General features: G+C 37.3%; 5 protein-coding genes across 5 annotated transcripts; all 5 read left to right on the forward strand.

Moving 5' to 3' along the window:
- The first annotated feature begins 2780 nt into the window (after positions 1-2780).
- LOC110769302 (protein NRT1/ PTR FAMILY 5.5-like) lies at positions 2781-4826 on the forward strand. The gene is made up of 3 exons (XM_021973253.2): positions 2781-2849; positions 2996-3216; positions 3373-4826. Exons 1-3 carry the CDS (start codon positions 2822-2824, stop codon positions 4636-4638), a joined length of 1515 nt encoding a protein of 504 aa, XP_021828945.2. The 5' UTR covers positions 2781-2821; the 3' UTR covers positions 4639-4826.
- A 2893-nt stretch (positions 4827-7719) lies between these two features.
- Positions 7720-9641, forward strand: LOC148293544 (protein NRT1/ PTR FAMILY 5.5-like). The gene is made up of 3 exons (XM_088254510.1): positions 7720-7777; positions 7856-8070; positions 8433-9641. Exons 1-3 carry the CDS (start codon positions 7720-7722, stop codon positions 9639-9641), a joined length of 1482 nt encoding a protein of 493 aa, XP_088110636.1.
- Positions 9642-10575: 934 nt separating this feature from the next.
- LOC110757324 (protein NRT1/ PTR FAMILY 5.5-like) lies at positions 10576-14242 on the forward strand. The gene is made up of 3 exons (XM_088254511.1): positions 10576-10636; positions 10747-10961; positions 12908-14242. Exons 1-3 carry the CDS (start codon positions 10576-10578, stop codon positions 14240-14242), a joined length of 1611 nt encoding a protein of 536 aa, XP_088110637.1.
- Positions 14243-14791: 549 nt separating this feature from the next.
- On the forward strand, positions 14792-18114 carry LOC110757317 (26S proteasome non-ATPase regulatory subunit 7 homolog A). Its single transcript, XM_088253921.1, has 10 exons — positions 14792-15170; positions 15500-15592; positions 15713-15794; positions 16018-16114; positions 16260-16335; positions 16493-16551; positions 16701-16823; positions 16945-17002; positions 17104-17189; positions 17801-18114. Exons 1-10 carry the CDS (start codon positions 14984-14986, stop codon positions 17870-17872), a joined length of 933 nt encoding a protein of 310 aa, XP_088110047.1. The 5' UTR covers positions 14792-14983; the 3' UTR covers positions 17873-18114.
- A 741-nt stretch (positions 18115-18855) lies between these two features.
- Positions 18856-21578, forward strand: LOC110757316 (S-adenosyl-L-methionine-dependent methyltransferases superfamily protein). Its single transcript, XM_021958893.2, has 9 exons — positions 18856-19266; positions 19356-19405; positions 19497-19605; positions 19719-19779; positions 19876-19928; positions 20124-20216; positions 20354-20417; positions 20802-20909; positions 21133-21578. Exons 1-9 carry the CDS (start codon positions 19096-19098, stop codon positions 21372-21374), a joined length of 951 nt encoding a protein of 316 aa, XP_021814585.1. The 5' UTR covers positions 18856-19095; the 3' UTR covers positions 21375-21578.
- The last annotated feature ends 2 nt before the right edge of the window (positions 21579-21580 follow it).

Raw genomic sequence — 21580 nt, forward strand, 5'->3', positions numbered from 1 at the left:
TTTTTCCAACACTCCTTTCTTCAGAGAAGAAAAAAAAAGGAAGAAAAATAATATTGACATATTAAAAAATTCTAAATCAGCAAAGCTTCCATATGCACTGAGGTCGACATCTTTTTTTGAAAGAAAAAGACCACCAACTTGAAGCATCTCAGTCTTTTAAAATTATTTCTTCTGATGCAAGCACCACCAACTTGAAGAGTCGTATAATCACGCCAACAACAATCCTATTAACTAATTTAAGAGTCTTTGTTTACTCATTACTTTTGATATTAACCCAAACTAATTTAATATATAATCACGCCACCATATATTTATAAATATTAACCCAAACTTTTATGTCACTACCAAATATTCATGTAAATCTGATAGTAAAAAGTACAGAATACAATGATCTTGATGATTTTGGAATGCAGGGGTTAGGTCTTTTGACAATGTCAACACCACCAGTCCTAGCTGGGGGGTAACAGCCCCTTGCAGAGCCTATGATCCCCCCAGTGCGTTGGCCAATGATCCCCCCAGTGCGTTGGCCAAGTACAAAAGATCCTCTTTTACCCCGCGGTAGCTCTAGTAGCTCTGGGAATGTCCGGTCACTTTACCCCGTTGGCGACATTCTATACCGAGCAGGTGATGTCAGCAATATCAGATGTGTTTGACGAGGACATGGACTTTTCTCAGTTTTACAAGATGTGCATTGCGGTGTTTGGCTTACCTATAGTTTTGGGGTCCCAGCCATATTTACCTTATTGGCAGCTACACTTAATTTCTTGACTACATTTGAAAAGTTTCAACATAGTTTGAATCACCAATCTTTTACTACATTCACAGAACTTGAAACCGTACGTAGGAATCATAAAGGATATGGGAGATTGCAAAATTGTAAGAAAACATTTGGAGATTTGATGACTTTCAAAGACTTGGGACTTTAAAATCGAAAAGAGAGGCAATATAAAAGAAGTCAAGAGAATTGAGAATATTGTGTTGTTGTTCAGATAGATCATTATTACACAATATATTTGGCCTTTGTATCCTTTCTCTCTTACACAACAATATAAACTGACAAAGTTGCTCATCACACATGTCAACATCTCAAAACATCACTTACTCATCTAATGACAGGTGTCAGCATCTCACAACATCGTCCTCTAACGCTGGGCAAGCAAAGCAAATGGAATAACAGCGATCAGCAAGTTGAGAGGCAAACTATAGGGAAGTACAAAATTAAGAGAGAATTAATGAAGTGGATATTACTAGCTGCAAAACATAAGACAACATGCCAACATTTATTTATCAGCAAAAGCAAAGCCCTCCTTCACCCTGTCTGTGAGCAGAGCTCTACACGCAGAAGCAGCAGCAACACATGATATAAGCACTGCACGTATACATATAAGAACTCGGAGTAAGGGCTTAGGGTATAATTAATGTTACCACGAAAGAGTCGATAGATATTAATTTTTTTCTAAATTTTGCCCTATTAATTATTATGGTTCTTCATATATTAGCCAAATTACTATAAGAATGCTGCTATTTCCACCTTCATCCTTTTGCGCTATTAAATTACTATTTCAATTTAAGAGAGAAACAAAAAAGAAGAGAAAATTACATAGCAACTCACCAACTCATTATAAGTTGGGAGTTTCACTAAAATATCCAAAATGGGGGCTGAAATTATAAAAATACCCAACACCCAAAACACTTTATAAACATACCCAAAACTCATCATTACACACACTCAAAACCTATTTATAAACATACCCAAAACCCATCATTACACACATACCCAAAACCCATTTTGGGTATGTTTCTATGTTTAAATAGTGCTTGGGTATTTTTATAAATACATGTCTAGGATTGGGTATTTTTATAAATATCTATTATAAGTTTGAATGCACAGTCTATAAGGGCGATTGTACACCGTATAACGGGGGCTACACATAGGCATGCAGAGCCTATAAGGGTGCATACACACTCTATAATGCTGTGGTCAGACGCGTTCGGCTCTTCCGGATCTTCGCTACCGTTAGGCATCTCCGGTTACCACTCCTTTCCCGATCACTGAAAATGCAATCTAGGAAGCTTTCATATATATATATATATATATATATATATATATATATATATATATGCCTGCCGACTCTTGTATATATTTAAAGGTCCACACTTTAGTTTTAAGTCAGAATATAAAAAGACTAATGACAGCTAGTAGTCCAAATAAAACATGAGCAAACTTTCCAATGTGTGAATTCGACTTAAGGTTGAAATATTGTATGAACTATTATAAATAAAAGCATCTGAGTCTTATTAAATGGTATGTACAGCTGTCCTAATTTTTTTTTATTTGGCAGGTACGAGAGGATGCCTTATTGAAATTTCAAATGACCATCCAAATTATTGTTCTATAATTAATGAGTTAATCATGCCCAATAAAAAAAGGAACTATCACTTATATTCAAAATAAAGACTCACAGTTTATTTAATCAAGCCACCATATTAAAATGAGCAAACTCGCGGTGCGAACCATATACTATACACCTCTCTTTTTCTTCGGCCAGAGACTACTAATTTGGACCACCATGGTCTTTATAAAATATTAATACTTATAATTTTTTTTCATAAAATGTCAATTTTGAAATTTTGACTTTTCTTTAAATTCTAAATTATTTCTTTCTTTCGTCCAAACATATAAAGATAATGGAATCGTCTCTTACCTAACTCAATAAAGTATATTTACTTCATGGTACATAACAAATAATTCATAGTCTAGTTCGATTTCTTAGCTCTTTCTGTTTTCTTCCCCAACTTCCTCCATCTCTTGGAGTCAGAAATGGCACCGTCTCTGCTGAAGGCCAGCGGTAAGCCGACTGACACACCCTTTGAGTCACTGCGTCTTAAAAATTACTAACCCAACTTTTAATATCTAATTGAGAATATTTCATCATAACTTTTTTTTTTTGTGTGTGTATTAATATTATTTTCTCCTTCTGCTCTTCAATTGTAGTTGTGGTTGTGCCGAATTTACTCACCACATATATCATGTCGATAATGGCTACATACTTAACTGATGTATGGGAGCTCAGTATCACACACGCTGCTGCAATTGTCAATTTGTACTCGGGCATGGTTGGTATAATACCAGTGGGCTTGATTTGCATAGTCTACATGACTGGTTTCACGGGTAGCTACTGGATGATCTTGCTCTCCAGATTTAGCTTTACCGCTGTAAGTTCGTCCTGGTCACAAATAATTTCAATGTACTTTTGCATATAATTAAATTTTTGTATAAAAATAAATGTTGTACTAACAAAAAGTAGACTTATGAATACATTATAGATGAATAAAGCATTTGCAGAATATAATTAATAGACATAATTGCAGGGTTTGGTTCTTTTGACACTGTCAACACCACCCGTCCTTTCTTGGGCAACAGGCACTTGCAGCGCATCTGAGGCCGAGTGCATTGGCCAAGTTCAGAAGATCCTCTTTTACACATCTCTACCTCTAATAGCTGTTGGAGTGTCTGCTCACTTGGCCTCTACACTGACATTCATCGATGAGTTGTTGAAGCAGAGAAAATCTGAGCCGTTGCTGCCATCATCATCAGAATCTGATCAGCAGACGCCTACTACTACTACTACCACTACTACTACTCCAGAATCAAATGGCACTGCCGGCGGCAGGGCCAACAGTTTCCTCAGCTATTTCACAACCGAGCAGTTTTTTGGTGTGATATTAATGGTCATGTTCCCTGCAGCTGCACTTCTAGCAATTGGTTATATAAGCTCTTGGTGGATTAGGTTTGGGATAGGAGCCATATGTACCCTGGTATCTACGGCTATTTTCTTGAGTGGTTTATCTTCGTACCCTCGTGGACCTCGACCACAACCCATCCGTCTAACCAAAATATTTAGGGTACAAGATACCAAAACCATCCTAACCCTGATCGCCACGTGTACGACCTGTATCATAACAGGTGTGGTAATTTCCATTGGAAATACCTACTTCATTGAACAAGCAACTGACCTAAATCACTATGTAGGGAGCTTATGGGTTCCTGTTATTTTCTTTCCCGTTTTTTTCCAAGAATTGTCTAAAAAGCTTTGTGCCAGAGAAATAAAATGGTGTGCTGGATTTCGCGAGTTTGGGATTGCAGTGTCAATGGTTTTTGCAACCCTATGTTGCATCACAGCTGCGAAAGTGGAGACCCGAAGGCTGGGCCTGGTTGAGAGCGAGGGCTTTGTTGACGAGCCAACTTCAGTAATTTCCATGACCATATTTTGGTTGCTTCCACAGTTTCTTCTCCTTGGAGTGGCTGAAGACCTTTCAGAGAGGAGCGTTATTAAAATCTTCACTGAGAAGCTGGAAATTAAGACACCGGAGGAAGATGTAGATGCAGAGGCAATAAGGGAGGACAAGAAGATGTACATGAAAATGTTTGCTCAAGCTGTTAGTGGAGTGGGAATTATATGCGGTGTGTTGTCTGTTTATGTGGTGGGTGAGGTAAGTGCGAAGGTGGGAGGGACCAGTTGGTTTCAATACACCCTGAACAAGAGCCATTTGGACAATTATTATTGGGCCTTGGCTGCATTGACAGCAGCTAATTTGGTAGTGTATGTTCTACTGTATTTTGTAGATCTTATATGAGATAAAATAGATGATTTAGTTACATATATTTTCATGATTTAGTTGCGGGGATTGTGAATGATTATTGTTGTCCGCGAGCAACGCTAATTTGAATGTCAGTGTGTAAGGAATTTGTAGCTCAAGTGGTTAAGAATAATTACCTTACACTTGAAGTTTTATGTTCAAATCCCCTACTCAATATCGCTTATGAAAGAAAAGGATGTCAAATTAGGAATATATATATGCAAGCCTTTCCTCATGGATGCAATGCAAGGCTAGCGTGGACCCCTTGGTGTATGTTGGGTTGAGGCCCATTTTCCATATCAGCAAGTCATGGATAACTTCAGCTGTATCCGAAAATATATATCAATGCGTCTATTCCTCTCTCATAATGTGTCACTTGAGAACCACTTCCTTTAGCCTTGCAGATTATGTTTGGCGTACGTTAATGAAACCTTTTTTTTCTCGATGCATGCATTTCCTTTGCATCTCACAATTAATTGGTAATTAGTGGGTGAGATACGTGGAAGGGGAGGAACCCAAGTTGGTCCAAAGACACCCTAAACAAGAGTCGTTTGGATTATTATTATTGGACCTTGGCGGCATTGGCTGCAGCTAATTCTTGTTCTGTAAGTTTTGGTGAGCTTTTGATGAAACTGCTGAGCCATTTGTTGATAATGTGCAGCTCTGTCTGGGTATAGTTTTTCTTCTATAAGTACGAGTCTTATCATATTCAATCAAGAAATCAAGAAATCAAGAAATGGGATCATCTAGTGCAGCTCTATTTCTGTTGGGATTGCTTCTATGGATAGTGGGCTAAAATGTGAAGTGCCTTAAAATTTTACATGTAAAAACAATAAAATATAATACCGGTAAAATATGAGCCCCAAGTTGCTCCAACTGACATGGTGGTACAATATCACTCTATAATTTATCCAAAGAAATTACTTTGGTCATTTTAGTAGGCCTTATTTAACAAATTTGTTAGTCTTTATTTATTCATTAACTACTTTTCTGGACCTCCTAATTAATGGTTAGTTTAGATTTAGTATCTAGTCAAGTAGCTAAATTATTAGAGTAATGTTATTTTTGCCCGAACTTTTTTCTCACAAATTTTCTTGATGTATATATAGGATATGCACGCTACGTCATTGCATCAAGAAAATAGACTTTGTATACTCTAATGTGATGTGAGAATACCATCTAAGTTGGGAAAGAAAGTTAGGAGAAAACGTGAGGCTAGTAGCATTGTCCTAATTCAATATATAAATTAAGACTGAGGATTTGAGATGCTATTATTTTAAATTAGTTACTAGACTTGAGAAAGACTAAGCAAGCATGTATCTTTGGCCAACCTTAGTTCAAAGAGAGGCTTTGCTCATATTGAATGTTAGATGATCATCTGGAAATGAATCTCTCAATTTCAGCTTCTTTTTAGTTTTATTCAATAGCTGTTATGTAGGAGATTTTTCTTAGTCTACTTGGAGATAGGTCTCTATTATTTTTTTCTTTTTAGTAGTCTAAATTAAAAGGGAGAAGAATTTCTCACACACACAAATGATGTCATGAGGGTTCGAACTTGAGACCTCTTGTCTGCAAGTCAAGGCCCTTTTCCATTAGGCTAGACCCGGTTGGCAGGAGACATGTCTCTTTTAAATATGGGATAGTAGTGTCATAGCTACTAGTTTAAAGATTTTGCGTTGTTTATATTCACTATGCATTAATTTAGTAATTTAATCAGGGTAATGATTTCTCCACTGCCTTTTTATCCACTTACAATCCCTTTTTAGTTATAAAATGGAGTGTAAGTGGATAAAATATAGTGGGGAAATCATCACTCTTTAATGGCTTATTATCACAAAGCGTCCCTGACGTTTGCGAAACTATCACATTGCATCCTTAAAGTTTTTTTGTATCACTCATGGTCCCTAACGTTAATATAAGTGCTCTCAAATAGTCCTTCTGTTAAAAAAAATGTTAAGTCTAGGGATATAATCGTCAAATCAATCCAAAATTATAAAATATATATATATATAAGTTTCTCTCTCCCCTCTTTCTTTTTTGTTGCCTTTCCTTCTCTCTTCTCTCTCTCTCTCCCTTTCTTTTTTTCTTTTTTCTTCCTCTCCCCGAGTGCAGGCTTCTCTCTCATCTTTCTTTTTTATTTCATTCCCTTCTCTCTTTCTTTCTTCTTCTTTTTTCTCTCTTTCTTTTCTTCTTCTTCTTACTCTCACCGAGTTCACTCTTCTCTCTCTCTCTCTCTGTCTTTCTTTTTTTCTTCTTTCTCTCTCTCTTTCTCTCTCGCTATTTGACCCAGCTCCAACCGAAGAATCTATGAAATGGGTTTTGGTCCACTTGGGCCTGGAGCTTGTAGGAATGTGATTATTTGAGATTGGAAGTGAGAGAGTTTGGGAACAAGGAAAGATCATGAGAAAGGTTGAAGGGAGGCTGTGTGAAGAATTTTCACCTGCATATTATGGGCTCTGCACTGTTGGTGAAATGCTCAGTGCTTGCACTACCCATCTTGCAATCATGCCTCTTGATGTCTTGAAAGTTAATATGCAGGTTCGTTTTATTGATTAAGAGAAGGGAAGGAAATAAAAAAGAAAGAGGAGATAGATGACTGAACTCGGGGAGAGGAAGAAAGAAGAGAGAAAGAAAGAGAGACAGAGACAGAGACAGAGAAGAGAGAAGGAAAGAAAACAGAAAAGAAAGAGGGGAGAGAGAAACTTATATATATATTTTATAATTTTGGATTGATTTGACGATTATATCCCTGAATTTAACAATTTTTTTTAATGGAAGGACTATTTGAGAGCACATTTAGTTACTTGACTTCGCTACACCAAGTAGGCAAACTTCTGCATAGAATAAGAATATGGTCTTTTTTATGTTAAAATGTGGATCGACCATTGTTCACATGTGGAGGCTTCACTCTCATGTGCCCAAGACGACTTCTTTATTTATTTTTTTCTTATGAAAATTTACTATATAAATTCAAGTTTGGGAAAGGGAGATCAGATAAAGTGATCAAGAAAATCTTAGTTTCCAAATTACCTTAATCATTTGGTTTGTTTCCAAATTAAGTTCTAGAAACACTTAAAAATGTCGACATCTTCATCATCACTACAAACCTCGGTGTCACCCCTGCTGAAGCAAGCTGGTAAGCAGACTTAAACTTCTCTGTCTTAATTATTTTTAATCATAATTAATTTGCTAATTGTGCTCGTCAATTGTGTAGCTGTGGTATGGCCTAGCTTCCTCACCACTTATCTCATGACCATAATTGCTACATACTTAACTGGCGTGTGGGAGATTAGCATCACAGACGCTGCTGCAATCGTCAATATCTATTGGGGGGTGGTGGGCATATTGCCATTGGCCTTGAAGCTAATTGTGGATGCTTTCATTGGTAGCTATTGGATTATCTTCATCTCCAAGGTTGCCTTCATCGCTGTAAGTTTCTCCCTTTCACAAACTATTATCTTATGTAATTTCGTAAATAAATTGACGCATTTTGTACTTTTAATTCAGAACCATATACATGAGGGTTTAATATATTTTTGGATCATGTGCTTTGGCTCGACTCGTGTAGTTTAATTTAGTTAGCAATTAAGGTTAAAAGGTCAACTTATTTTTTTGGACGAAGTGTTGACATGAGATGGGCTTAAATTTTAGATGTCTCTAATGCGACGGAATTAAAATTTTATCCTTAATGGTTGGTTGAGTATGTCTTTGATCATGATTATTTTGCTAATTAGGTCTGTTGACACTGTCCAAAATCTGTATATATGTGATAATCATTTTGGAACATGCAGGGTTTAGGCCTTTTGACATTGTCTACAGTAGAGAAGATACTCCTTTACATATCACTACCTCTAATAGCTGTGGGAGTCTCTGCTTACATTGCATCCACACTGACCCCCATTGGCGAGCGATCGAAGCCATTGTCATCATCATCAGAATCTGAGCCGTTGTTGGTGACGGCGGCATCAGAATCAGATAATGCCAGCACCGGCACTGCCAACGCCCACTGGACAGCGGCCTTGTTTGAGAATGTCTTATTGGCGGTACTTGCGGTCTTCCTCCCAGTATCCGCACTTATAGCAGTTGGTTATGTAAGCCCTTGGTGGATCAAGTTTCTGATTCCCACCGCTGTTACCGTTGGGGCAACAATTATTTTCTTGACAGATTCAAGTTCTTCATACCAAAGAGAACAAGGGGGGCTTCATCTTTTCACCACAATTTTTACCAAAATAGAAATCAAAACTATCCTCTTCGCCGTTCCCATGTGCATCACCTTCATCCTCTTAGGCGTCGTGTCTTCAATCGGAAACACATTCTTCATCGAGCAAGCAGTTGACATGAACCACTATGTTGGGAGCTTGTGGGTTCCAATCCTTATCCTTCCAGGGATCCAAGGGTCCGTGAGGAAAAACTGGGGGGTGGCAGGAGAATGCTGTGCTAAAGTTCCTAAGTTTGGGATCGCAATGTCAATGGTGTTTGCAACTCTCTGTTGCATCACGGCTGCGAAAGTGGAGACCCGAAGACTGGGCGTGGTTGAGACAGAGGGTTTTAGCGACGATGCGACGTCGATAATTCCCATGACCATGTTCTGGTTGCTACCTCAATATATTCTACTTGGGTTGTCGGAAGCGTTTTCGGAGAAGTGTATTGCGGGTTTTTTCAGCGAAGAGCTGCTGCCTGGAGCCAATGAGGGTGATGAAGCAGCAAAAGCGGCGAAGAAAAAATACATAGAAAGCTTTGCTCAGGCTGTTAATGGGGTGGGGATTATATTGGGTGTGTTGATAGTTTATATAGTGGGTGAGATTCAACCCACTTGGTTCCAATCCACGGTGAATAAGAGCCGTTTGGATAATTACTTCTGGACCTTGGCTGCATTGTTTGCAGCTACTCTTGTATTGTTTGGTTTGTTCAGCTGTTGTCTGTCTGTTTATGAGTTTAAACGTCGGTCGACAGAGGATGTGGAAGGCAATGTCACCCCAGCAACAACAACAACGACATAGTTAAAGAATAAGAAAGAATATCGATGTTGTATTGAGTTTCAATAATTGTTGCTGGCAGTACTTGACTTGAGGATACATAGATTTGCATATGAATTGTGATTTTCTTACTTCAGTGTTTTAAAGTACTTCAAAATGCAACTGCAAATCCGGGGGGCTATCAGCAAAATAAAATTTCTCACACACCTGTAATTTTCCTCCACTTCTCTGAGATTCAGCCTCCAGCAGATGAACCAGTTTGTCTTTTTCTTTGCGTATACAGGGTCGCATGCTGTCACACCATAGCCTGGGAGTTCCATGAAGGACATACAAAACTGATTCCTCTAATTCCTAACTCGCTAAATCAGAAGTTAGAAACTAAAGTTAAAATACAAAGAAAAGAATCTGAGTAAGAAGGAAGAAGACAGCGAGACCTTACCGTAGGAGAGATGATGGTGGAGAAAAGGGATGAGGATGGGAGTGGCAGTCGATTGAAAGGAAAGCTGCTCTGCTGCTCCACTTGACCAAGGAAAAGTCTTTGTTAACTCATTACTTTTATAATATGCCTTGATTAATTAACTAATTTAATAGTCTTTGTTAACTCATTAACTAATTTAATATGTGTATTAATAGAACAAGACTGAGAATCTAATAAGTGCTTTTATTTAAGTAGACTATCACTCGTGGAAGTGGATAAACTGCATGTGCCCAAGTTGCCTTCCTCTCTTTTTCATTTCTTCTTTAAAATAAATTGACTTCTATTTTGAAGTTCCAGTCAATGAATTTCCAATATTATATTGAAGTTTTTGGCTATAAAGCTTCCTCAATTGAATGAGAAAGAAGAGAGTGAAGGAAGTTTTTGAAGTTTCACTCATTTATGTGCTCTACTTCTTCTCTCTTCTTCTCCGCTTTCCTCGACCTCAGAAAATAGGCATAATACCTATATACACTCCTAAAAATGTCGTCTGTAAGTACTTTCGAGAGCACCCGATGGAGGTTTACTAAGGCGGAGATCACTAGTAAGTCATACCATTCACTACTTCTTATATTAATCTTATTCTAGATCTAACAGTAGTATAATTGATACATAATTAATATTTTATTTTCTTTAATTTTGCTTTCCTTGCAGTTCTGTCAGGGGCGGATATAGTGGCTGCATATGCCATTTGGACTTTCGTTACATACTTAACCGATGTATGGGATCTCAGTGTTACACAGGCTGCTGGGATTTTCAACTTGTATTATGGCATCATCAACATAATGCCACTTTTCACGCAATACATTGTGGATGCTTTCCTGGGCAACTATCGGATGCTCATGATCTCCAGTTATGCTTTCGTCGCTGTAAGTTTCTTCCACTCCAGCTCAATTCCTCTTTCGTATCTTGGCCAGATAACTAGCCCTGCCAATTGGATGTTATATATTTTATTTTATAGTAAATTGAGCTTAGACCCATAAAATTCATGTGTAATCACCTACAACCCTTTCCTTTATTTTTCTATTTAAAATACCCAATTTTTTCAAATAAAACCCGATTACTATGATCCAAGTAAGCAAGTTACCTAATCTAGCTTAAAATTTGATTTATTCTATTTTTCGGATTCCAAAACTACCCCTATTTACAAGTTAATTAACATGTTATGTGGGGTGTAACTAATGGCACACGTTGAATTTGGAAAGATCTTCAAATTGTTGTAATGGATGTAGGAATTAATTTAGAAACTTATTTGAAATTAAATATGAAATTCAACATTAAAGTATTAGTATAACGTTTTGGTTTGTTTCATGACCCCAAAAAAAAACGTTTTGGTTTATTTAATTTTTTTTTGGTTGTTTTCCTTTTATGAATTATACTACTAGTAATCTATTTTATTATAGTTTTATGAATAATATTGTACATTCTAATTATGTTGAAAAATATTTTGATAATCTATTTATTGTTTGTTTTATGAAAAACATTTTTTTTAAAATGAATCTATTTTTTCTGTAAATAATGTACCTATTTTTTTCTCAAAATAATGTACCTTTTTTTCTCTGAATAAAGTACCTATTATTTGTTTTATGAAAAATAATTTTTTTAAATGAACCTATTTTCTCTCTCCAAATAATGTACCTATTTTTTTCCTCTAATAATGTACCTAGTAAAACAATGTACGTATTTTTTTAAATGAACCTATTTTTCCTCTCTAAATAATGTACCTATACACATTTATAGGTATATTGTAAAATAATTTACCTATGGGTAAATAATGTACCTATATTTTCTATAAATTATTGTGTACCTATTTTTAATTTATGAAAAATGTACGGAAATTTCAATTACAAAGTAATTGACTTAGTTTTTTTTAATTTTTTTTTTTTTGTAAATAATATACCTATATTTTATTTAAATAATATATTTATATTTATATTTTTCATAGGTACATTATTGGATATGTAAATTACAGACATTTTTTTTGGTTTGCAATTTTAGGGGGCGGTATGTGAGAGGGAATGGCAACCAAAAGAAATGAGGTGATTGATATGCTATTAATAGGAAGTGTTAATTACAATTATGATAGTTAATGAAATACTTGAAATAAATTATAAATAAAATATGAAGTTTGGTGGCAACGATGTAAAAACCTAGGAATACTACGACCTCTTATATCTTACTGGTCATTTAAATTTGAAATTGGGTTTTACACATAGATTTATAGAGTGATGGGTATATGTCTAGGAAATAGAAAATGTAGGGATCTATATTGGACAAGCCCTAAAAAATATCTGAAAGTCCTTCAAATTTTGAAGGTGATTATCTCATACTTTTATAAGTAAATGTATAACTATTTTGTTACCAAAAAAAAAATGCATAACTATTTGCTCTTATGGTTTTTTTTTTTTTTTCCAAAGACAATTGGTAAACTTTCGAATGTTTCACTTTTAAAGCCTTTCAACTTTATATATATGGAAGATGCACTCACGTCGAAGTACACCATTCTCACATTACATAACCAACAAGATCACCATCCCTTCATAACTTCAATAATATTTCCATATTTTTTCTTGCGGATAAGCCCCACACTAACCATTTTAACTTCGAAATTTTTGGGGTGTGATCACTATAAATTGATATTAATTCATGTATTATAATATAAGTGAATGACATGATACATAATTAATATTTCATAGATCTAAAATACACCATTAATAAATACATACATGTGCTATATAACACAGTTCTCAACATGTTATTGGTAAGCATATACATAGATATACTTATGATCATATAATTTTGGGGTTTAATGCAGGGGTTTGGTGCTTTGGCACTATCAACACCACCAATGCTTGGTTGGGCAACAGGTACATGCACCGCATATGAGGCGGAGTGCATTGGGCCAGTCCAAAAGATCCTGTTTTACACAGCGCTACCTCTAATAGCCGTCGGAATCACTGGTCAAGCAACCTCCTTAGTGCAGCTCGCCCATGACGAGAGACCACAATGGCTTGGCCCTCTCACATTCACTGCTCCAATAACCTCGCTGATCCAATCCGCCCAAGACCAGACTACACCAGAATCAGGCCTTTCCTCTTCCTCCGTAATGATCGCTCAACTGACTGCCTTATCGCGATCCGCCCGAGGCCAGACACCAGAATCCGATGGCCCCTTCGTCTTCACCCCGGGAATGCGCGGCCTTGCTCTCGCCGCAGTCTGCATACTCGGTTACGTAACCTCTTGGTCGATTAAATATGGCGTCTCTGCCCTAGTTATCATAATGGCAGCATTTAGTTTCGTGGCGCTGTCACCTTGTTCTTACAAACGCGTTAAAGGACAAGGGGTTCCTGTGAAGTGGAAAGAAACCAAAACCATCCTGTTGGTGACGCTTGTAGGCGCCTTGTTCGTGGCGATGAGCGTTGTGTCCGCTATTGGAAATACTTACTTCGTTCTGCAAGCGAGCCACTTGAACCAGAAGGTTTGGTTCGTGAAGTTTCCACTTCCCATTCTTCTGTTTGCGTATAACGAAGCCAGATCAAAGTTTGGGGGGTTAAAACGGTCTGTCGCTGCCATCTCCATCGGGCTCGCAGCGTCGATGGTGCTTGCGAGTCTGTGTTGTGTCGTAGCTGCGCTGGTGGAAGCCCGAAGGCTGGCCGTGGTTAAGAGCTCCGGTTTGATAGACTTGCCCGACGAAACAATTCCCATGACCATGTTCTGGCTGGTTCCGCAGTTTGTTCTTCTTGGGTGCGCTGATGGGATTTTTCGTAGGGCAATCGGTTCTCTGTACATGGTGGCATTGATATCCGATGAGGAGGCTAAAAATCTGGAAGCATCGAAAGTCCTGCAGTGCCAGTACGCGGGTTTCTATGATATGGCTGTTTATGGAGTGGGAGTTATGGGCAGCGTGTTATCGGTTCATGTGGTGGGTGAGATAAGTGCAGAGGGTGGGAAGATCAATTGGTTTCAGCACACCCTAAACACAAGTCGTTTGGATAATTACTACTGGACCTTGGCTGCCTTGGTTGCAATCAATCTGCTGATATTCTTTGTTTTGGCCGTATGCTGTGGTGCCTGTTTTTATGTCGTTTCAAGGTTCAAGGATGCGAAACTCCCTGCTGCCCCTGCCGTTGACGAACCACTACTACAATAGCATTGTTAATTAGCTAACGTATAGTCGATGACCAGCTGCAAAATAGGGAAAAGAAAAAAACAAAATGTCGATTTTAACTTTTGTTTAAATTTTGTGTTGTCTAAAAGATTGAAAGACTACGCATTTGCAAATGCATTTATTTTAAGGATGATGATATTTAGCATCCATACATTGATGACCACATTTTTAGATAGAGATTTGTCCTTATCTCTCATACTAAGTTCTAAGTTTAAATCTCAATAAACAAACGCTAACTCAAAAATATCAATGCGATATATGCAATTTCTTATAATCTCTATTTGATGATAATTTATATGAGAAATGATGATAATATTTAAAATACTTCCCTTTTTAGAGCAAATTTGCTCACCACAAGTCATGGAGGGAGGTAGAACATTTTTTTGATAACTTTAAAAAAAATTATTATTCTAAAGGTTTATAATACCTTTAATATTACTTTAGTGCTATAGAAATAAATAAAAAAATAAGTAAAATGGTTTACTTATACAAATAATAAAAACTCAGTTGCGCGCTGGTGCGCACCGTTACACCGTATCAAGCACCGTGCGCTGCACTGACTCATTTTGGTCAACCCATCAGACGGTATTTGGCGCCGTATTGCCTGAATTCCCAATAGCTCGTACCATCTCTTCTCTTTCTTTGGGTTTTACTCTTTCTCGGAGGGTTTTAGACACAAGAAGAATCCGAATATCATCAGAGAGCACAGATCGAAATATCGCCATGGACGTCATCAAGACGCAGCAAGTATCAGCGAGGCTCATCGAGAAGGTGATAGTTCACCCACTCGTTCTGCTCAGCATCGTCGACAACTACAACCGAGTCGCCAAGGACACTCGCAAGCGAGTCGTTGGCGTTCTACTCGGAAGCACTTACAAAGGCGTCGTCGACGTCTCCAACAGCTACGCAGGTCCGATAATCTCAATGCCCTCACTTGATTTTACCGCATTATTGATCTTTTGCCCAAATCCCCATTTTTACTTCTTTGTTAGGTTTTGATCCGGAAATTTGTTGAATTGATTGTAGATTCAGAGATTTTGATATTTTTAGGGTTTTGTGGAATCTAAAATTAGTTTCGTGATTCGAATTGGGGTTATTGTTTTATTCTCCTTATGAGTGATTTGATGTGGGGTTAGGGTTTGCACAATAGGGCCAATGCATTTGGGCTTCATTTTGCAGTGGTTGACGATTGAGCTTGAAATTGTCATGTTTCTAACTGTTTTCATTTTTAATGTTCAGTGCCCTTTGAAGAAGATGATAGAGACCCTAGCATTTGGTTTCTTGACCACAACTACCATGAAGCGATGTTCTCTATGTTCAAGAGGATCAATGGTAACTTCTGTTCAACTTTTATGTAAATATGGACACTGGCTCTGTTTTCCTTCCCTCGCCCCTCTCTTCTTGGAGTTGTTAGTAGTAATCTCTGTAAAATGAATATCTGTTACATTTCAGCCAAGGAGCACGTTGTAGGTTGGTATAGCACTGGGCCGAAACTACGGGAGAATGATCTGGATATTCACAGTTTATTCCACAAGTAAGATCATGTAAATCAGTATATGCGTGCATGTAGCTGCATTGTGCATTGTACCCCGCATATGCTTTCCTTATTCTCTCTTTACTACTGTCCTTGTGTGATTCTATTCAATGCATGTCATTTAGATTAATGAATAAATATATTATATAATATACATACTCTTGGCAAGCTGGGGATACTTGCTTTTATTTTGTTTGTAAATCAAGTTCCTTATGGTATGCAGCTATGTCCCAAATCCAGTCCTGGTCATTATTGATGTCCAGCCTAAGGAGCTGGGAATACCCACCAAAGCCTACTATGATGTTGAAGAAGTTAAAGAGGTAACCATGGGTTTACACATGTTCTTAGCTGGCTACTATCCCTGATTACATGTGGAGGAACTTAGTTGTTTGTTTCTACATTCCCGACAAGCTATTCCATATAGCCTCCCATGCAGCTAATGTAAAGGCTTGATAATAATTACAGAATGCAACTCAGAAAAGCCAGAAGATTTTTGTCCACGTGCCCTCCGAAATTGCAGCTCATGAGGTTGAGGAAATTGGTATGTCATAGGAAGAATAGTTACATTTTCTTGTTAACACTTTTCTCCGTTCAAAAACAGTAGAAAAGATAACCTGATTTATTATTATTATTTTTTTCCTCTGGTGTAGTTCAAAATCCTAATATATTGCTTGTGTTCTTTTGTTATTTATCAACAGGAGTGGAACACTTACTAAGGGATGTGAAGGATACAACCATCAGCACCCTTGCAAATGAGGTTCTTCAATTCAAGTTTTCTTTTTTCTTTGGGGCATCTTTTTTACTTTCAACTACAGAGAAAACCTTGAGAATTGAATCCTTATTAATGTTAAAGCATCTGCATTATAATGAAGTGGAAGGAATTTATTTACCTTTTTTTATTTACAGGTTACTGGAAAACTTACCGCTCTAAAGGGCTTGGATGCACGGTTACGAGAAATACGCAGTTACCTAGATCTTGTCATTGATGAGAAGCTTCCACTAAATCATGAGATACTTTACCATTTGCAGGTACACTTTTCATTACTTACTCTCTCGCTAGCTAACTCGTTCTTCCTGCATACTCACTTTGTTTTTGGGTTTAATTTTAGCATAAATTAGTCATATTAAGAATTTTTATGTTGAATTTCAGGACGTATTCAATCTACTTCCAAATCTCAATGTGGCAGAGTTGGTCAAGGGGTTTTCAGGTATACAAGCAAAAATATCTAGTGTGTGCGGGTCCTAATAATTTAGATAGCTCTTCTGTTTAATTTAGGCTTTCTGATGTATATTTTCCTTCTCTATGCAGTAAAAACAAATGACATGATGTTGGTTATATATCTTTCATCTCTCATCCGAAGCGTCATTGCCCTCCACAACTTGATCAATAACAAGGTAACCATGCTCTTTCTAACTCCTCCTGTTCTATTGACCGGAAGCAGACAACAGCATCAGAAAGGTTTTGAATTTGGTTCTGAGTGTTTCGGATCCCATTATATCTCCCTGCCTTTTGGCTCTTTCTGAGCTGCACATAAGAAACACCCTGTAGGACCAGCACCACCTGTTAAGGTTCTGTTTTGCTGGCATACATTGTTGGTTGCTGTACATAAGCAAGCAAAAAAAAAGTGTGAAAAGTCAACTCCATGCAAGATTTTGGTTTCCTTTAATTTGTTCCTAACTATGCAAATAAAAGTAGGAAGCTATTCTTCTCAAAAAGGAAAAATATTAAACTATTAAACTATTAAACTATCATTCCTGTGAACAACCTCCCCACGCGGCAGTCAGACAATATGAGTTGGGGATGAGATGCTGTCCTCGCCTTTGTGCCTCTTGACATATGAGAATTAGAATACGAGTTTTAAAAGTTGGGAATGTGATAGTATGCTCTCGCATGAATCTCTTTAATTAATGAGAATTAGTGTATGACATTTAGAGTTGAATTCAAATTCTAGCCTTCTGGCAGATTAACTGTGCATCTCTATGATTTTTTCAAATCTGCTTTACAGATGCTAAACAAAGAACACGAGAAAGCTGAGGATGCAAAGCCAGCAACAGCCCCATCTGTCGCTGGAAGCTGAAAACCATTATTTGCTGGTGATTGGGGTTTCAGCGGTTGTGAACGGTGCTCTAAGCTTTCGTCTTGTAGCCAATTTGATCTGCTACTTTTGAGGCCTTTATTGAAGATTTTGTATTCTCAATATTGACAGGATTTGCAGGTTGAGATTTCTTTGTCATTGATTTGTTATACAATATCGGAACAGTTTTATCTTTGTCACTGATAAATTTCCCCATTTGCATGTGAAAGAACCCCATTTGCTCTTTTTACTGCACAAGAAAAGTGTAGTGTTTTATCGTTTTGGCTATTTTTCTTAAAATAAGTAAATAAAGTTGTCCCTAAATTTAAAATTTAGTTGTGAGAGATGTTGCATCCATTCCCAACCTATATGATGTTTATGCGGAATGATTAAAATGATTGGATTAGTAAACATCCCATTGGATAATTTATGTTCACTTTGATAACGGATTAATAACGTGCCATTAAGATGACCAAGAAAGAGCATTTGATGAATGGGCTTGGTTGTTATATTTCCTTCCAGCCCTTCCTGGATGGTGTTGAGCCCCGTCTCTCTTCTTCATGTGTATCCATAATCTGTCTTCTTTTTCATTCAACTTCTTCTAATTCAATTTTTAGCAAATGAAGATCGGCATATTTTCCAGAACGATAGAAAAAAGAGATGGTGTTACCCGTTCAAAAAAAGAGGTGGTGTTTGCCGTTAGAAAGAGGGCTGTTGTTACCGTAAATCTGGGGAAAAAAAAGTCATACCTGATGTGGCCTGGCCTATCAATAAGCATTAGATTATTTGAATACTCTAGATTTTGTGAAATACGGATAAATGCAAGGACTCTAAATTTAGAGGCTTGGGATTCCGTTCAACTTCAACCAAAGCTAGTTTAGGCTAAGTTCCAAATACAAAAAAAAAAAATTGAAAAAATAAAAAATAAAGTTTCCGACAAAGAAACTACATGTCGTTGAATTGATAACTCTCGAAATGAAACGGCACACCGTTATTTGCACATCTTCCTCACACAAACCCATGGTGGCGGCACGGCCACTTAGCCCTGGCCTCTGGTAAAAGCGAAAAGTTAGAAATCAGTGGAGGGTTTAGGGTTTTGCGGCACTGCGTGTAGGAGCACGGCCAATTTCTGAAATTCCCTAACTCCATTTATTCTGTGAAATCAAAGAAGCTGAAAAAACAAATTGAGAGAATAGCAGCAGATTAGTGGTTATTGTTAAAGAGAGATGGGGAAAGCTTCAAGGGATAAGAGGGATATATACTATCGAAAAGCAAAAGAAGAAGGTTGGCGTGCTCGCAGTGCCTTCAAGCTTCTTCAGATTGACGAGGAATTCAACATATTTGATGGAGTGAAGCGGGTCGTCGATCTTTGTGCTGCCCCTGGTAGCTGGAGTCAGGTACTGATATTGATTTTGATATTGCCCTTTTGCTAATTTACTGAAAACCCAATTCGCAGTTCCTAATGTTGATGCGTTTTGTGGTTTAGGTTTTGAGTAGGAAATTGTATCTCCCAGCAAAGAGTTCATCAGATTCTAAGTAAGTTGTCAACTACTGCTTATACTAGTAGTACAACTATTCTTCTTAGTAAACCAAGACCCTAACTTTCTCTTTTTATCGATATTTTCAGGGATGGTGATGTGCCCCTTATTGTAGCTATTGATTTGCAGCCCATGGCTCCAATTGAAGGTGTTATTCAAGTGCAGGGTGATATAACTAATGCTCGAACCGCTGAAATTGTAAGGATCAGCTACATTTCTACTTCCCTAGCTCTACAGTTTTCTTTCTTTTTGTATATGGTGATGTGTATTGGCATCCATTTTTTTATCTGACTTTTTGTTGACCCTTTTAGGTCATCAGACATTTTGATGGTTGCAAGGCTGACCTGGTTGTGTGTGATGGTGCCCCAGATGGTATGCTGACATTTTTAGTTTCATGGTCCACCTTCTTGTTACTGCTTTCGTTTATAATTACTATTTTCTTAAGCTTTACTTTATTTTGATTTGCAGTTACTGGCCTTCATGACATGGATGAATTTGTTCAGTCCCAGCTGATACTAGCAGTAAGTGTCCTCTAAGTCTGTACAAGGCAATATATCATCATATGTTTGCATGAAAGTTACCTGATTTAGAAGGAATATAAAATACACCTGGTTCCTTTGCTCGTTATTCTACATCACATTCTATCTTTCTGGCCTAAATTTGTCTAAAATTTGTTATGCTGTTGAACTTTGTATTATAGTGGATCTTCCTTGCAGGGTTTGACGATTGTTACTCATGTACTTAAAGAAGGTGGAAAATTTATTGCAAAGATATTCCGTGGAAAAGATACAAGTCTTCTCTACTGCCAGGTAGTTTTTAAGCTTCCATATTTGGGTGCCTAATAAAAGTTGTTAAAAATTTATATTTCTGCAGTGTTTTTATATGTAAGATGAACCATGACTTCCATTGAATTAATTCCCCGGTTATTTTGCTGATTTTGTTGCAGCTGAAACTATTCTTCCCCTTAGTGACTTTTGCAAAACCAAAAAGTAGTCGCAATTCCAGCATAGGTAACAGATTGGGCTTCATTTTGTTTTTCTTGGTAGTTTACATTCTCGGTTCTTTTCAATCCCTACTAATCCAGTACATTTGCCGTGAAATAGGATCAATCATCTTGTCAACTCTTTCTTAATTAAAATTGGCTAAATTAATAAAGAATCCTGGTAATTTCTTAAGGTTGTATGGGCAATCGAGTTAAAATACAATTCTGTTCTAGATATACAAATGCTGCATGAAATGTGAACTGAATTCCATTTGATATCCAAATCCCCTTCCCTTCAGAGGAGCATACAGCATGTGCATAATAAAACTTACAAAATGCTGAAAATTTAACATGACGTTGTTGGACTGCTTCTACTGTGTCCAGACTAATGCTGGTAATATTTATCATACAGAGGCATTTGCAGTTTGTGAGAATTATTCTCCTCCTGATGGATTCAACCCTAAGGATCTGCATCGCCTCCTAGAAAAGGTGGGAAGTCCCTCGGGTGCAGATGATCTAGGTATGTAAAATCTTCTACATTGAGATATGCGGAGACTCTTATATTCACAAAGTTACAATATCAATGGGCATTCTTATAATTCTTTATGGTGCTTGATGGTCTGAGTCTGACAAACAGTCACAGTTCAAATATAGATCAACAGCTCCAACTTGTTTTGTATTTTGAATAAGTTACTTGTTCTGATAATGCAGTATTGACTTCATTGCATGCTTTAACTTTGCAGATTGCAGTAGTGGGTGGTTGGAAGGGCCAAATAAGGTGTATATTCCATTTCTAGCTTGCGGTGACCTCAGCGGATATGACTCTGACCGTTCATATCCACTACCTAAAGATGCCCAGGGAACTTACCGGAGCTTGGATCCTGTACAGCCCCCAATAGCCCCTCCTTATAAGAGAGCTCTAGAAATGAAGAAAGCTTCCAGCCAGGGCATCACAGAGCTTGAGAAGCTTTCTTTGGAGTCATGAATGCGATCATTTATACTCAGGATCAAACAACTTAGGGATCCTTAGATATCTAATTTAAACTACAGATGGGCTTGTCCCGATTTTTAAGACAATTATTCATCCCTTTCTTGTTGTAACAGTGTGTATGTCTCACAGTATCTGATTAATCTTGATATAACTATAATCTTTCTGAGATTGGAAATGATATCATATGGTATTCAAATATC

The sequence above is a fragment of the Prunus avium genome, chromosome 6, assembly GCF_965620075.1.
Source record: "Prunus avium chromosome 6, drPruAviu1.hap1.1, whole genome shotgun sequence".
In the NCBI taxonomy this organism is placed as follows: domain Eukaryota; kingdom Viridiplantae; phylum Streptophyta; class Magnoliopsida; order Rosales; family Rosaceae; genus Prunus; species Prunus avium.